The 17900-nt window shown below is 39.5% G+C and overlaps 1 protein-coding gene across 1 annotated transcript in view; it reads right to left on the bottom strand.

Moving 5' to 3' along the window:
- The window catches only part of LOC101744652 (synaptic vesicle glycoprotein 2A), a 38968-nt gene that overhangs the window by 15778 nt on the left and 5290 nt on the right, over positions 1-17900 (bottom strand). Inside the window, exons 2-3 of the mRNA XM_038011774.2 lie at positions 11887-11946; positions 8930-9283 (exon numbers count right to left, since the gene is read on the bottom strand). Coding sequence (XP_037867702.1) covers positions 8930-9041 — 112 coding nt within the window. The 5' untranslated portion in view covers positions 9042-9283; positions 11887-11946. The remainder of the gene's footprint in view (positions 1-8929; positions 9284-11886; positions 11947-17900) is intronic.

Genomic DNA, 17900 nt, shown 5'->3' with positions numbered 1-17900 from the left:
AATATCGCCATTGAAGAGGAAAAAATCCAGAACTTCGTTGCTAAGTCTCATTCAACTCATCATCAACAGCCAAAATTATCATCACAAGCTAGTTCATTTAATTCAACAAAAATAGACACAAAACAAAAAATTCCACCTCAAATCGTTTGCAGTTACTGTAAAAACCCAGGTCATCACATTGCGAAATGTAAGAAACGCGAATACAATAACAACTTACGTAATAATTCGTATAATAAATATCGCCCGCTTAATCATATTCCACCTGACTCGGAATCTTCGCCTTTTAAATGTTGCGAAATCGAGAAAACCGACAGTAATTTAAACTAACGTGTCAGGTATCGCAAATGTGCCGGCGATTGCCTGCAAACCAAACAGGCACAAAATTACGTAACTCTACTAAATCGCAACAATGCAAAGAAATTATTAGGTCGTATGCACAAGCGTGCAAAACTACTTCTAGTTCGTTCACTAATTCGCCAATTAATTCGTCTTCTAATTCGTCTACTAATTCGTCTACTAATTCGTCTCCTAATTCGTCTACTAATTCGTCTCCTAATTCGTTCACTAATTCGTTTACTAATTCGTTTACTAATTCGTTTACTAATTCGTTTACTAATTCGTCTACTAATTCGTCTCCTAATTCGTCTACTAATCCGGTTACCAAGCCTTCTACTAAATCGTTTACAAAGTCACATGATAAGTCAACCCCGGTATCCGCTAAGCCGGATACTACTCGTAAATCAATCAGTCAACTTACCCCTCAAACGATGCCATCGGCGATATCTCAAGAATATTTGCCGACAGTGTACGATATTTCTCAGCATAAAAACACACCGTTACCTTACATACTTGTTCATACATCCCATACCACGAATCCTATTTCGTTATTAGTTGATACGGGAAGTTCAATATCTCTTATAAAAAGTACCAGTATTCCTTGTTTACCAGTTCTTGAAAATCACAAAATAAAATTCAAAGGCATCAATGACGTAAATTCACACTGTGAATCACTGGGCAAATTCCTTTTGTCAATAAAAACTAACCAATCGAATCTATCACCTTTTTATTTTCACGTAGTTAAAGATGTTAACCTGGATTACGATGGTATTATAGGATCAGATTTTTTAGACAAAAATAGTGCATTTATTAATTATTCAGAGAAATACCTGGGCATACTTAGCCCCTCTACGCAGCGTTTCAAGTTACATATGTCACAACCCTACTATATCGTTCCGCCAAGAAGCGAAATGTTTATTGAATGCGCTGTTACTAACCCGGAGTTAAAGGAAGGTTTAATTTTAAAAAACACGCATGTAGACTATCCTAGTGTGTATTTTTCTAAATGTCTAGTTAGTGTTAAACCAAATAACAAAATTAATTTGTCTGTCCTGAATACCTCTGAGTCGGAAGTAAGGTTACATGACCTATCTTTCACCCTCGAACCCGTGTCTCTGATTCTAGAAAATGACCCTCCGTCTAATACTTCCGACAGTACTCACGAGTCATGCTGTTACCAAATTAGTTTTAACTCAGTCCGGGAAAAACGAGTTCAAGATGCCATTCGTTGCGAACACTTAAATAAGGAGGAAGAAACATGTTTACGCAGTATCTGTTCCGAATTCTCAGACGTGTTTTTTCTTGAAGGCGACAGCCTCACGTGTACAAAAACTCTTGAACACGAAATACGCACTACATCTGACACACCGATCGCTGTTAAAAGTTACCGTTTCCCTGAGTGTCATAAAGAGGAAGTACATAGACAAATAAATGATATGCTACGTCAAAAAATCATTCAACCCTCTATCTCACCATGGTCAGCACCTATATGGGTAGTACCAAAAAAACAAGACTCCTCCGGTAAACCTAAGTGGCGTATTGTTATCGACTATAGGAAGTTAAATCAAGTAACAATTGGTGATGCCTATCCTATTCCGAACATCACGGATATCCTGGACCAGCTAGGCCACAGTAAATACTTTACCACTCTTGACCTCGCGTCTTCGTTTCATCAAGTCAAGGTGAAAGATACCGAAAAAACAGCATTTAGTGTGCCCTCGGGCCATTACGAGTTCACGCGTATGCCTTTTGGTCTTCGAAATGCTCCTTCCACATTTCAAAGACTCATGAATATAGTACTAAGCGGCCTTCAAGGCACTCATTGCTATACATATTTAGATGATATAGTCGCTTTCAACCACGATCTCTTGTCTCATTGTCAAAACCTCAGAAACATATTTCATAAGCTCCGTGAACACAACCTAAAATTACAACCGGACAAATGTGAGTTCTTTCGTCGAGAAGCACAGTATCTTGGACATATTATTTCAGATAAAGGAGTAATGCCTGACCCCAAGAAGGTTCTCTGTGTTACTAACTTCCCAGTTCCGAAGTCTCCACGTGATATAAAATCATTTCTAGGTTTAGTTGGTTATTATCGTCGCTTCATTGAAAATTTCTCCCATATTACTAAAGCTTTAACTAGCCTTCTAAAAAAGGACGCTACGTTTCAATGGGGTTGTGAACAACAAAAAGCCTTCGACGAACTGAAAAACAAAATAACCTCGGCTCCTATCCTTCAGTACCCTGATTTTACTAAACCCTTCGTACTAACAACAGACGCATCCAATTACGCTGTTTCTGCTATTCTTTCTCAAGGCGAAGTAGGTCAAGATCTCCCAATAGCCTTCGCATCTCGAACCCTGAACAAATCAGAAGGAAATTATTCTACAACCGAAAAAGAATGTTTAGCTATCATTTTCGGCACAAAAGTTTTCAGACCTTATCTGTATGGACACAAGTTTAAAATCGTGACCGATCATAAACCTTTGCAGTGGCTATTTAACTGCAAAGACCCCGGTTCTAAGTTAGTTAGATGGAGGTTAAAATTAGAAGAATTCGACTACGAGATTGAATACAAAAAGGGGAAGTTAAATTGTAACGCAGATTCCTTATCTCGCAACCTCGTTCATACTCTCGATGAACCAACCGTTTTACAACCACCCCCATACCTTGATGAACAGTCTCGAGTAGATGAGCCCCTTACGTTCGATGACTTGTCTCCGTTACCACCCCCCATAGACTTCAACGCCCCAGGTTCCGTCCCTTCAGAAACCCCTCTTGGACAAGAAATGCCTAGCCACCCTACTCAACCTCCTACAAAAGTCCCTTCTCCATCACTGCCCTCGCAACCGTCACCGTCAACTCCTGAAACCTATGAACAATATCTAAAAGTGTCCCGACAATCGAAAGATCCGTTTAACACAAATATTCAGGAATTTAACGACTCTCTACTTAAAGCTAAATGTAAGCTGATAGCCTACCCTACCTCAATTGACCTTGATGAGTCTGTACCATATTGTTCAGAAATCATAGAAATGTCCACAACTATGCCTGACATACGTGAAGTGGAGAGAGAACTGTACTCATTTTATTCTACCGGTAACGCCAGTCATTTATTTACACATTTGTTTGTCCGTGTTCATTTTTACGATGAGTTTACGTATAAAGATATTTTTAATGTTTTACGTTGTTACCGTGACATGATAACTACATGGTATAGCGAGGAAAAAGAATGTGCTATATCAGATTTCTCAGACCCTTACACGAAATTGTCATTTACAAAAATTTACAATATCGTTGCGTTTCTATTTCATGACACTCAAATCAAAGTAAATATTTACCATAACAATATCCAATATCCTACGCCTTCCGAAATCAAAAAAATATTAAGAGATCACCATGATTCCACGACTGCAGGTCACCCCGGAGTCGCTCGTATGTTAGGACGAATAAAAGAACTATATTGGTGGAAAAATATGCGACAAGACATAGAAAACTATGTCAAAAATTGCAAATCGTGCCAAATAAACAAACCGCTGCGCCAAGTTAATCGCTCCCCAATGATAATCACGTCTACCGCCACTAGAGCTAATGAAAAGTTATTCCTAGATTTAGTGGGGCCATTACCCGAAACACACCATAACAAATTCAAATTCATTCTTACGTTACAAGACGATCTCACTAAATATTCTCAAGCATATCCCATGGTCACATGCTCCGCCGAAGAAACAGCTCGTTCATTAGTAAAGTATATCTCCCATATCGGTATCCCTAAGATCATTATTACAGATCAAGGTGCTAACTTCTCTTCCGAAGTAATGAAGCAGTTAGAGCGTTTATTCGGAATAAAACACATTTTTGCTTCTCCATATCACCCGCAGACTTGTGGCGCCCTAGAAAGAAGTCATTCGACTCTGAAAGAATATCTTAGGTCGTATATAGTTGAAAACCAACATACATGGGACTTATATCTTAGAACAGCAATGCTAGCGTACAATTCCAATATCCACTCTACCACAGGCTTTTCACCATTAGAACTGTTATTCGGGTTTAAACCCTACATCCCTAAAAGTATAGACTCTCTCGACCTTAATACATACAGCGATTATATAAGAGCACTTAATCACCGGTTATATTACAGCCGTCAAAAAGCTTTACAAAATATAGAGTCGTCAAAAGAAAGATCAAAAAAATACTACGACTCTCACTCGAAACCGATTACCTATAATATTGGTGACATGGTCTACGTCCGTTGCCATCATAAGCAAAACAAAGCCTTATCTCCTGTATGGAAGGGTCCATACAAAATCATAAAAATAAACGGCAACCACACGGTCACCTTATTAATGAACCGTAAACACGTGCGTCACCATTATGATGAAATAAAATTAGCAAATGACGACGCACTATAGTCTTATTAAAGCTAACTCGTTTAAATAATCCCTTTATTTTCGAACATACTTAATTCTTTTACTCAAAAAGAAAAAAATTATATTATAATTATAATAATAATCTTACACTGAATAACTATTTGAAACTTTTACTATTTTATATGTTTACTATTTTACAATATTTGATTTATTGGTGATAATAAACGAATGCTTACTTATTACTATTTCTGTTCCCTTTCAGGCCCATCTTAGTGCTATGTACAAGTCATCAAATCATAACCCAGATAACAGATAGTCCCGGTCTATACTACGATAGACTATCTGACGTCAAATTTACTAATGATAACTGGAATGTTGTAACTTATTTAAATACTAATAACATACAGTCTCATCTTGATAAAGTAGATCAATTATTTGAAAAAGTAAACTCTTTCTGTAAGGACTTCGAGTCCTCCAAAATACAGTTCGATTGCATGAACGCCATTTCGTCATTACAAAGTCAACACGATAATAACATCAAAAAGTTTGCATCTGTATCCTATCTTACTAGTAGTCGACAAAGTAGATCAAAACGTGGGCTACTCGACTTTGGTGGCTCTGTTCTTAAAACATTCTTTGGCACTCTAGATTCCAACGACGGTGTCAAGTTCTCTGATGCTATCGACCAAGTACAGTCAGACGAAAAAGCTTTAGCGCATCTTATGCGTGATAATATACATGTGATAAAATCTACAATTTCCACATTTAATAATTCAATGTTAAAATTCAGTGAAAACGAGAAACGTCTAAATAAAAATCTAGAAATCATAAATTCGGCATTCGAATATATTATAAATTCTAACGATAAATTACAAATAAAAACAAAATTTAATTCTTTATTCCAGTCCTTAGAAAGTATAATCATTGCATTGTCTTTCGATATCGAAGACATAAACAACGCTATTTTATTTAGTAAAATGAATATTTTGCACCCGACTGTACTCAGCCCATATCAATTATATGTCGAGTTGGAGAAACATATAAATGACTTACCTAAGCATTGCGAACTTCCTATATCAATATCTTTACAGAACATTCACGAAGTTATCGATATTTCTAAACTAGTATGCTACTATCATAATAATCGTATTATCACTATAATTAAGATACCCCTCGTGTTACCTCAAGTCTATAACCTTTACCATATTGTTCCTATGCCAGTTCCTTATGACTTAACAAAACCAGACACTTATGCACTTATAGCACCAAACAAGCCATACATGGCATTAACAACAGATCGTATGCTTTACTCACTGTTAGAAGACTTAGACAAGTGCAAATTCGTGAGTGAAAAGTGTTATATTTGTGAATTGGGTAATGTGTATTCGACGCTTGCGAACCCAACGTGTGAGACAGTTATCTTAACCGAAGTTGTCAATAAAGTTCCAAGTTCATGTTCGGTAAAACTCTTAAGGGGTCACGTAGATTCCTTCTTTAAACTTAATAAAAATAGATGGATATTTGTTCAATCTGAGCCTGGAAAATTACATGTAACTTGTTCTAGTAATAGTCTCAACTATGATTATGTTTTGTTAGGAACAGGAATAATGTCCCTGTTTAAAGACTGTAAAGCTTTCTTCAAAACATTACAATTTTCGTCTAGTGAAACATTTATTTCTAATGTAACAACTCAAGTAGCTAACTTCAACATTTTGGAAGATGATTGTTGCGAACGTACAAAACTAAATAAAACTTTAGCTAGACTTCCCTTGTTAAAATTAAATAATCTTAATAATTTAGACTCATTGTTACATGCCAGTATTCATCTAGATACTCTAGAAAAAGAATTAAATCATTTGGAAAGTCCTTCGCACTTTCAAAAATATGCTGTTCATTATATGTCTATAAGTTATTCTCTTACTGTTCTGTTTTTCTTGTACCTTATATTTAGATTTCGTAGATGGTTTTGTTCAAGTAAACATAATTCTCATTGTTGTATACAAATCTTTAATCAATGCAACAAAGATCGTAAAAACGATCATAATAATGTTACACAAACTGTGCAAATAAATAGTGAAAAAGATTATTCATGTCCTAGGCCTTTTAGGAGAAATCTTATGTTGTCAAATTCGTCTAATAATGTCGTCGTCGAGTAATGTTATAATAAATTATATTATTTTAAATAAATAAATTGTATAAGTTTAATTAATAATTATAATTAAGACCTTTAATAATTATAGATTTACTTACTATATCCTGTTTTCGTATTTTACTTAATAATTACTTAAGTGTTTTTGATATTGTACTTAACGTTTATTTCTTTAAGATATAGTTACTATTTTATTTTGAGTACTTACTTGTTTTATCCTGTATCGTATGTTTTAGTTTTCCTATTTTGTTATCCAAAACAAAAGCCAAATTCTATACTTACCGCTCTATTTCAACGTCAACGTCCGTGACCATTCATCGGTGACGATGAATCTTAAGGAGGGGGATGTTACATATGCCCCTCAGTAATAACGTAATATAAATAATAATGCCGACTAAGGCATTCTTGAATGCATTGTCTCTATATAAAGACGATATATTGCTTAAGCGCGGCAGAACAGATTTGGCTTGAGTAGCGGAAACATATATCTTTTGTACTACTTCTTTAATAAAATAAACTCCGTGCCAGTCGCCGTGTCCTTTTTTAAAAAGAGCTCCTGGACCCACCCCGTAACAGTACCTACCCGTGCGGACTCACAAGACGTCCTATCAACAGTAATTACGCAAATTATAATTTTGCGGGTTTGATTTTTATTACACGACATTATTTCTGTACCGTAGAAGTCAATCGTGAACATTTGTTAAGTACGTATTTCATTAAAAAAATAGGTACCCGCCTGAGATTCGAATACCGTTGCATCCCTCGACACGAATGCACCGGACGTCTTATCCTTTAGGTCACGAGGACTTTAATTATTGTTGATTGTTGATGTTCTTTAGTAAATTATATTGGGAAATGAATACCTTTTAAATTGATAAGGGCTGATGTTCGACACATCACAAGGACTGATTGGGCAGGGTGGCTAGTTTTTTTCCCCTACCAGTTCGCTGGTAGCCTAAGAGAGAACTTGCTAACACTAGCCTTGGCAAGAGCCGTGCTTCGCAGAATCTACCACCGGTTAGGAAACGCGACCCACTGAGAAGAACCGGCGCACACTCAGTGGGCTTGGATAATTCTCTACGAGGACTTCTCGTGGGTCATTGAGCGAAGTGTTTTTTCATCACTATCATTTTCATTGATAAAAAGGCTAGGTATAGCGAAAGGAAAACTCGCGAACATTGACAAAACGATTGCTGTCGCTCTGCAGCGACACCGGCGTCTCTGTCTCAACTAGACTTGACAATAATGAGACACATTGCATTCTCCCGACATAAAGAGTTGCTCGTGTTAATCCAAGCTATTTATAAGCTGCTTATGTGTCAGCTTCCCTTTCAGCCATTTCCGATTCAACCCGACACTTGAATGGTAAGGCCAGAACAAGCTGTTTTTAACAAGCTTTTGTTAGCTTTCACGTATCTCTATGTCTATGTGATCGGACGGAATCATTTAACTTAATTTTAACTAACTCTCAGACGTCCGATTAAGTGTAAATTTGCACACACATCAAGACCGATGAGAAAGCACCATCTTTACGACTGACCTGATATCCTGGCCAGGATCATCAGGACAAAAAACTATTTATTAAAGTCTGAACCCGGTCTACTGTTAATGTGTGTGTTTTCACTAAACCTTTTTTAGTTAGCTTTATGCTTTATTGATTATTTAAATAACGCTACGACACCGTTCTCCGCAGATCCGCAGAGCATGCATACATACATACAATTGTTTTGTTCCTTCCTTTATTGCAGTAGTGTATTAAACGCATATTTTGTGTTTCTTTTAGTTTCAGGATAACCCGGCGATGTCGAGTCGAGTCGGCGATGTCCGTGTTACCGACTTATCAAAATGTATTTTTTTTTCGAAAGGTGGGAGAAAAACGATTTACTTAAAAAGACGTTGTGACTGAACGAAAGATCTGCAATGGCTGCTACAAAATTTAAATCGGTGTGCAGAGAGGCGCGTCGCGTGGTAGCCCGACTGTCTCCCTCGCCGCAGCGGCACACCCGCAGTACGTACCACCGGTCTACCTGGTGGCCGCGAGATTGTGTGATGAGTCGAGTGCCGTACGTACCTTGTGCGAGTTTCTGTAGATTAGTGGAGGACAAGCCGGTCACCTTGTACAGGTGGTCGTGGGGGATCTCCTCGGCGGGACGAGCGGCGCCCGCGTCCTGCCCCACCGCCATCGCGCAAGTACGGCTACCGGCCGGGCTGGGCGCTCCGAGACGGTGATGCGGCTGGCAGCTCCGACGCGACCGTCCTCGGGCGGACACTCCTCGTACTGTCGTCCCGCACACACTTTTATACGTTAATGATATAATCTTGATATCTCCGTAGTTTGCAGAAGGATTCTGTTCTATGTCTTGTACAAACACGGGAGCCGTACTCCTCCGCGCGTTTATATCGCTTCGCAAACAACACCTGTTACCTGAAAATGCAATGAAATCAAATACGTTCAGTCGAGATGTCAGTTTATTAGCTGTGTGTCTGTCTGTGTGTTTGTATGTGTGCCTGTTTGTATGTTCGTTAGATATTAAGTAGTATATGAGTTAGATATTAGTATAAAGAGGAGGGAGTTCGTTGTGAACGAGTAGCGAATCCAAAAAATCTTGAGTGAAATTGACATCATCATGACAAGCAACTTACTACATATTTCTATTGTTGTCGACTGCGAGGTTCGTTTTCGTAGCGCCGGGTATACTATAGCAGAAATGTTGCAGCTCATTTAGAATCTCGCAACAATCCGAGGGACGAAATGCGTACCGGCTCATTCATAATACATTAATAGAGAGCACCGACCTCCTAGATCTCAGCTTATTATAATATTGGACTTGGGTTGAGACACTTGTATCGTCCGGTGTGTGTTGTTTAAGTAGTTGTGAACAGGATTAGCCATGAAACGACATCCAGTTCGAGTTGTCTGGATGAGGCAACGCGTTGCAATGCTCAGATCCACAAGTACCAACACCTTCCCAGCGGAAGCATCTATAAAGACGACGGAAGCTTTTAGAATGACGCGTGACGGAATGATATATGACCACGTGAGCTGGCCAGGGTGTCTCCGGCCGCGCGGACTCACCACTACCGCTCACTGTAAGGCCCGAACTTGGACGAGGTCGCATTACATTCGCACCCGGACAGGCTGTCGATTGGCCCAAACAATGTCAAGTTTGATACAGAGTGGAGGAGCCGACCCGCGCGGCGTCGTAGTTCTGAACGACGTGTCAGTTGACACAGCGGCAGTAAACATTGACAGATCGAGCACTTGCTTGTTTACTAGTTAGTCTATTGTTGTTCTCTGAAATGTCTTGCATCTATTTCGGTCATGCACGTTTCTACAGTGCCTAAGGATGTCTTTAAATAACAAATACGATAAACAAGAGATATGACAGACACAGCGACATTATCGACAATAGCGCGTGTTGCCGTGAGCGCCGCGCCCCCTCCGTGCGACCCCGCCCCGCCGGTTAGAGTTTAAATGAATAGCCGGAAACAAATCGTTTATATGGTCTCAAACTAGGATTCCATATATTAAGGGTAAGACACTGGTATACTTACATATTACGTTTAAATACTTAGTCTGGCCATAAATACTGTTACAATAAAAAATAAAAACAATTCTATTGCAAATAACATTTATTACTTTTACAGTGTGTTAGTTTAATACATAAATATAAAACAATTTAAAGTATAAAAAGCTTATTCTAAGTGATCTCCATTGGCTGCAATACAGTCCTTTAAACGTTGAGGCCAGTTATCAATAAGCAGAAGATAGAAGCACGCACTCTTTCCATGGGAAAAGTTTTCACTGCCAATCGTACGAATTGTTTTAGGGACTCCAAATTATCATGGCGTCTAGAGCAAGCCGTACTCTCTAAAACTGACCATAAATCATAATCCAGCAGATTAAGATCGGGACTAGACGACGGCCAGTCTTCAGCTCTGATGAAGTCCGAAACGTTCGTTTCCAACCAAGACTGCGTAGACCGAGCTTTATGACCTGGTGCCGAGTCTTGCTGGAAGGACCATTCTTGATTATTGAACATGGTGTTGTTAAGGGGCTTCACTACCTTCTCAAGAATGGTATCTTGATACACTTGTGCCGATGTTTTGATACCTTTTTCACAAAAGTATGGCCCAGTCACTCCTTCATAGCTAATACCCCACCAAACCATCACTGAAGTCGGATAGTGCTCACGTCGCACTCTGTCGACTAATTGGGAAGCTTCCTTAGAGCTTTGAGCGTAAATACGATCATTCTGTTTCTTAAAATGTTGCTCAATTGTAAAAATTTTCTCATCCGTAAACAAAATTTTTCTATGACCTCCCTTTGCGTACCGCTTCAGTAGTTGTTTCGATTTTACCACCCTATTTTCTTTTAAATTATCAGTTAAGAAATGACCAGTACGTTTCTTATAGGCTGCAAGTCCTAAGTCATCTTTTAAAATACGCGACATGGTTCTAGGTGCTATCTTCATCTCCCGAGATAAAATGTTTTGCTTTCGGTCAGGATTTCTTCGAATTCATTCCCTTACTACTTTGACCACCTTTTTCGTTCGAACACTACGTGAACGGCCATATCTTTTTCTGTCACAAACAGAGGAGGTCTCATTGCACCTATTAATAGCCCGGTACACAAACATTTTACTAATACCAAGCGTATGGACAGTTTTAAAAATTGCATTTGGCTCCATACCTACTTTGTGTAATGCAATCACAGCGATTCGGTTCTCTTTATCACCCCACTCCATTTTAATATCGCAAAATATCGTACAATGTATTGGCGCCAAAATGAGAAAACTCAATGAGCAATCATATAAAAATGACAGATTCCAAATTCAAACGTAATATTTGTTTATTTTTAATTGTAACAGTATTTATGGCCAGACTAAGTATAATACATATGTACCTATATGTCGGCGCAACGTTACTATTTAGTAACATAAAAATAGTTAAACAGCTGTTTAAGACGGTATTCAAGAAAAAGCTACCCCCCCTTTCTACTATAAATACGAGTGACCATTGTCTTACAAAACGTTCCGGCCCGAGCAGTCGAACGGAGCGGAGCTCTGTGTTGTTATCACTGTGTACCTGAAATGTAATAAATGAATTTATTATATATAAAGAAATACTAGATGATAACGCCATCTTATTGTGTCTTTAAAGCGGTTAGTTGCCCTCAATTAAGAAAAATAGTATTATTATTCGCCAATAGATGTCGGGAAGAGTTGATTATTGAAAACACGAATAAAACAACATTTTCTGAAAATAAATCGTAGCTAGATCGATTTATCGCCCCCGAAGTCCCCTGTATACTAAATTTTATGAACATCGTTGGAGCCGTTTCCGAGATTCAGATTATATAAGTATATATTAATATTCAAGAATTGCTCGTTTAAAGGTATAAGATGAATCAACTATACTTTATTATAAAATTATTAATTATATTATAAAACTAATAAGTTCTGTATATTTCCTAATCATTAGGATGTACCTGAACTAGTTCGTAAATAATGGCTCACATATTGTGTGAGGCCGAAACTGTTACTCGATAACATTTGTTCATTTGGTGGAAGAGCTTTTAAAATTGGGAGCTAGTCGCAACAAAACATTGCTAATATTGATTATCCTCGTAAGGATACCTAACGGGACTTACTGTTTAAAATATTTAATTGTCATCGGTCCTTTATGTTTATGCCAAATTTCGATCTAGTACACAATTTTGAAGGTGGTCAAAATCAAGTTCAAAGTTTCCGATACATACTAACATACGTATGGAGCTATAATAATAATAAAAGCGTATTGATAAATAAATCAAAATAGTAATTTTTGTTCTTATAATTTACTAATATTTAAGCATTAACCATTATAGATACGTAAGCGGACTTAATACTCAAGGCATTCTCTGCCAGTCCATCAAGGGTGCGCACTGCGCAGAGAGTTCCATGCGAGGTAAATGTTATGAAAAATGATAATGCTTATTGTAATGTGTTTCGCACATAAATTCCAATCATTCTAATTTTAAATATTACTTCCCTGTGACGTTCAGATTCATATGTGTCTAAGAATGAGTCCGACACTAAATCTCCGTCAATATTCCCAAGCTACAGGTCCACTGGTACTATTGGATGACGTCACGTGCCTCAATGTATATTTATTTTAATCGTCCCACTACTTCGAAATACCAAAAAGAAAATAATAGTGTGATTTTCAAAGAGCAGAGCGCATGAGGCCGGCGTTGTAGCGATCGATATCGGCCAAACGATTTCTTCATCTAAAACTTGGTCAACGAGCAATGCTCCAGCAGTGGGCGCCCCGGACGCGACCGACTGCTCGGCGGGGACGGCGCTGATAACGAGCACCGGAGTCACGCCGTGACGCGTGACGCGTGACGCCACGGGGACATCGGCTCCCCATACTACGATTATGTTTTTTTGGTGTTCGCTTGTATATATGTATATCCATATATTTATACCGAGTATATCGTACTCGTATATCTCGAACTTTCTAAGCTGATGTCAAAGTGCACCTAACAGAAGTCTGTCTGTATGTACAAGTGAAATGATTACATATTAATATTATATATTAATACTAACGACCCGCTTTCCCTCGCTTCGGGAACATTAAATTTTATTATTGATAGTCGAGTCCCGCGATGTTACCCGCGGTTATTTTCGTACCGCGGGTGACGCCGTGGGGCGAAGCTAGTCTACAAAAAGTAGCCTAAGCTACTCCTTATATCATTAGCTACCTGTCAGTGAAAGTCCCGTCAAAATCGGTCGAGCCGTTCCAGAGATTAGCCGGAACAAACAGACAGACAGACAGACAAAATTGTAAAAAGTGTTATTTTGGTGTATACCGTATATATATATTCATATGCATGTAGTAAAAAGCGGTTATTTCAATATTGCAAACAGACATTCCAATTTTATTTATATGTATAGATTGATTGTTACAGGGCTAACAGTTTTTATTACTAACTAGCTGACCCGGCAGACTTCGTACTGCCTCAACCGATAAATAAAATACCTAAACTTTTGTATAAAATAAACTTTAAAAAAAACAAAAGGAATCCGTCCTGACGGGGGACACATCAAAGGAAAAACAAAATTGTTATTTTCATTTAATTCCGAGCATTTTCATATTTATTTACCTTTTAAACCTTCTCTGGACTTCCACAAATAATTCAAGACCAAAATTTGCCAAATCGGTCCAGCCGTTCTCGACTTTTAGCAAGACTCACGAACAGCAATTCATTTTTATATATATAGATAAGTGAAATGTTTATAAGTGCGCAGTGCGTAATTTGTACATTAATATAGAATCGTATTACAAAATTAAATAAGAACACACAACAGACAGTCTTAAATCTTTACTATGTCCAGAGTTTGAAAAACTTCTTGTTGAAAAAAATTCAATACCTCAGAAGCAGTACAAAATACCTTTGAAGAGTTTGTTGGCGCCTGTAGTTACACATGACTTCAAGAAGGGTATTGAAAACTAATCACTGCGCTGGCTGCTGGCAAACGCTTCGATGCCATGTGTATATTTTGATTGATAGAAATAAAAAATATTTCTGAAAATAAATTACATGTATATTTTGTATATCTACTTAACGGCAATCTGATAGGTAAAGAAAGTCCTGACATGTAGTGTGGACCGTCAAACTGTCACGGTTACACAGTTGCACAGTGGCAGCGCACCGCCGACCTTCAGATGTCTGATGTTTACTCTCCGCTGGTCACAAGACACGTCATAGATAACAGTTTCGGAGCAAATTATAAAACAAAATAAATAATATATTTTTTCTTAGAAATTATTTGAGACATATTATGCGTGTCTTTATTGATGAGACCTTCGACCGACATGAGGTTGCCCTCGGTCAGGTTATACATACTACATCGTCGGTATGTCGTAGTGTCGGGACTTACATCCCTAATTATATCTTTATGAGTCATTTTGTAATTATAAAAAAAATATGAGACCTCTCTGCTTGTAATTATGTAGACGTTAGTAAATTTGAGTGGCAGTGCTAAGTCCCAGGTTGATTAGTTCACTAACTGTTTGTTTTTAATCTGTTGCTTCTCTGTAGATAACAACATTATTTTATATGTTTTTTTATTGCCCTTGTAGGCAGACTAGCATACGGCCCACCTGAAGGTGAGTGGTTACCGTCGCCCATGGACTTCAACAATGTCAGGGGCCAAGCCAAGCCGCTGCCTACCGTTTAATACTCTCCACAAGCCTCGTTTGAAGAAGGACATGTCATAGTGCTCGGGAAACACCGTGGAGGGGGAGCTCATTCCATAGCCGGATGGTACGTCGCAGTGGCTCCAGGTAGTATGGATGAACTCTACTCCGTTCCAAACAGATCGGTATGGAGATCTGTATCTATAACCAAGTCCAATTCACCCCATTCGGAGACTCACCCCAGAGAGTTCTCCACTTCAGACACAAGTTTTGATCGTCTCTCTTGCACCATCCTCCGAGAGAGACTCTGAGGGCCGATATATCGCGCATCCCCCGTGCTGTCATCAGCATAGAAATACACGCCATCAATAGACAGCATGCCATTGATATACAGGATGAAAAGCATGGGGGAGAGCACCGAACCTTGTGGACCGCCACCATTAATTGTCATAGTATCAGAGCACTCACCGTCTACAACGACCATGATGCTTCGCCCATCCAAAAAGCTAGCGATCCACTTGCAGAGACTTTCGGGGATTCCGTAAGATGGTAGCTTCGAGAGAAGTGCCCTATACCAGACCCTCTCGAAGGTCTTTGCGATATCAAGGCTCACCGCAAGAGCCTCGTCCTTGCTCTCGAAGGCTTCAGCCCACCTATGAGTAAGGTATACAAGAAGATCTCCAGCTGAGCGACCGTGTCGGAAACTGTACTGTCGGTCACTGATCAGCTGGCGATCCTCAAGATACTTCCGGAGTTGTGTATTTATTATTCGCTATTATAATTTGTTAGAAATTCTTTATTTGTATGCAAATTACATACGTAAAACAAAAGCTAAATTATACAACAGGTAAGCGTAGAGACAAAAATTAAGGTTTACCAAAGAATGAGGTCACATTACAAGTAGGTAGGTACGTATCGCTCGTACACGACCTATGTATCTACAAATGATTTTGTACCAGGCTTCACGCGAGACGAGCCACTGGTAAATATATGCTTTATTTGCTCTGAACGAGTTAGCTTGCTACCCGAGCCCATGGTTACCGTGACATGACCCGCGATCTCCTCAATGTCTCTCAAGGTCTCACCTGCACGTCACGTTCCCAGCTGCCGCACCCCCACGGCGCGGTGGCGGGGCGCCATTGCTACACAGCGCACATGTGTAGAGCGGGGGTGCATCCTGTCAATGATCATCCTTGCGTGTTTTATTTACACTAAGCTGTTCTGGTGGAAAATGATTCCGTAGAAGTTTGTAAAATATGTAGTATTTGGAAAAATGTACCGGCGAATAGTCCTATTATTAAATACGGGAACAGCAGGGAACTAATTCATTTGGTCCAAGGAGATTCGAGCCCAGTTGATGCAATATTATTATGTAAACGAAAGTTTCAGAAAAATACTGTTTTCTGTAGTGCAAATCGGTGTCAGCCCTGCGATGACGTCAGCGGGTGCTGTCCAAGAAGCCGGACAACAGTTGATTGTTTGTGGACTCCGCACGCGGCCCCGGCATGCCCGCCGCGTGGCCTCGGGGCGGGACCGGTCTGCGGGTTCCACCTCGTCGCGTACACCAGGAGCGCGCAGTCGGACCCGGCACTGCGCTCTGTTGCTGTGCGAGGCTTCATGTCAATACAGATAGATACTGCACGGATGTTCGTAGTCAAGTTGAAGCCGTTAGAGTGGCTCGACCTCACTATTACTGCTGCTGCTGCTGAGATTAATTTGCAAACACAGAACCAATACCATACAGATCGATACAATATGATTCATCAGTATCGTTCAGTCGCTATCGATTATAGTGGAGTCGAATGAGATCAGCTGTTGCCTGGGCGAGAGCACACACGTCACTCTGAGGAGGTGCCTCTCGTCTAGACGGAGGATGACGTCACATACGAGAACTAATTCCACAGCGGTCCCGCACACGTCCGACACGTCACACTCTGGTACTGCTCAGTATTTATTAAGTTTATCGTGGCCGTGGCGCCGCAGCCAGCCCGCGCGCTGCCCACGTGGAGCCGCTCGACACGCACCTACACATAGGTACATGTAGGTATTCATATAAACGCAGCGACGCATTGTGGTGGTTTTCTTCACATGAAGTCACTTTGGGTTACAGTTCACGGTTTCCAGAGCGCTATGACATGTCCTGCTTCCAACGAAGCTCGGGGAGAGTATTCAGTGGTAGACAGCGACTTAGTTCTGCCGCTGGCATTGGTGACGTCCATGAGAGACAGCACCCACTCACCGTCAAGTGGGCCGTATGCTCGTCTGCCTACAAAGGCCTTAAAATATATATTCAGCACACCGCTCGTAATATCGACTTCAAGAATCCCAAAGCCCTCCGGCAGCTACTCCTTGGAATACAGGTGTCATGACAAAGGGGTCATTCTTCGCAGTGAACACGGAAACCCGTCAAGAAAGATAAGTTTGTCTGTTGAAACAGGATATAATTATGATTGTAATGAGCCACGGGGTTTTTTTATCATCAATATACAAACGGGCTCCAGTGTATATAATAACATGTACGAGTAAGTATTGAACTAATTGATTAGGAAACTTTTTTATTTTTAAAGAAGCGTTAAATTTTTTAGACCGGCAGGACTGTTGCTCTTATTTTTTGTGTTTTTGTGTAGCAACAAGTAGTAATAATAAATAGAGTGTGCCAGACATCCTATCTCTCGCTATCCAGAGCAAGCGCACATCGCCTCGATAACTTCTAACGCTAGTGCTAACAGAGAAACACACTATACTAATGTCTATGTTAAGAATGTATTCTCAAACGATATGTTTGTGTTTTCAGTTTTCATTATCAGATTGCCGCGAGGTTTCAGAACTGAGTTCCGGTCGTTTAGAAGCTCTTA

This window comes from Bombyx mori, chromosome 6, assembly GCF_030269925.1.
Source record: "Bombyx mori chromosome 6, ASM3026992v2".
Taxonomy (NCBI): Eukaryota; Metazoa; Arthropoda; class Insecta; order Lepidoptera; family Bombycidae; genus Bombyx; species Bombyx mori.
This window is presented reverse-complemented; position numbering and strand designations above follow the sequence as displayed.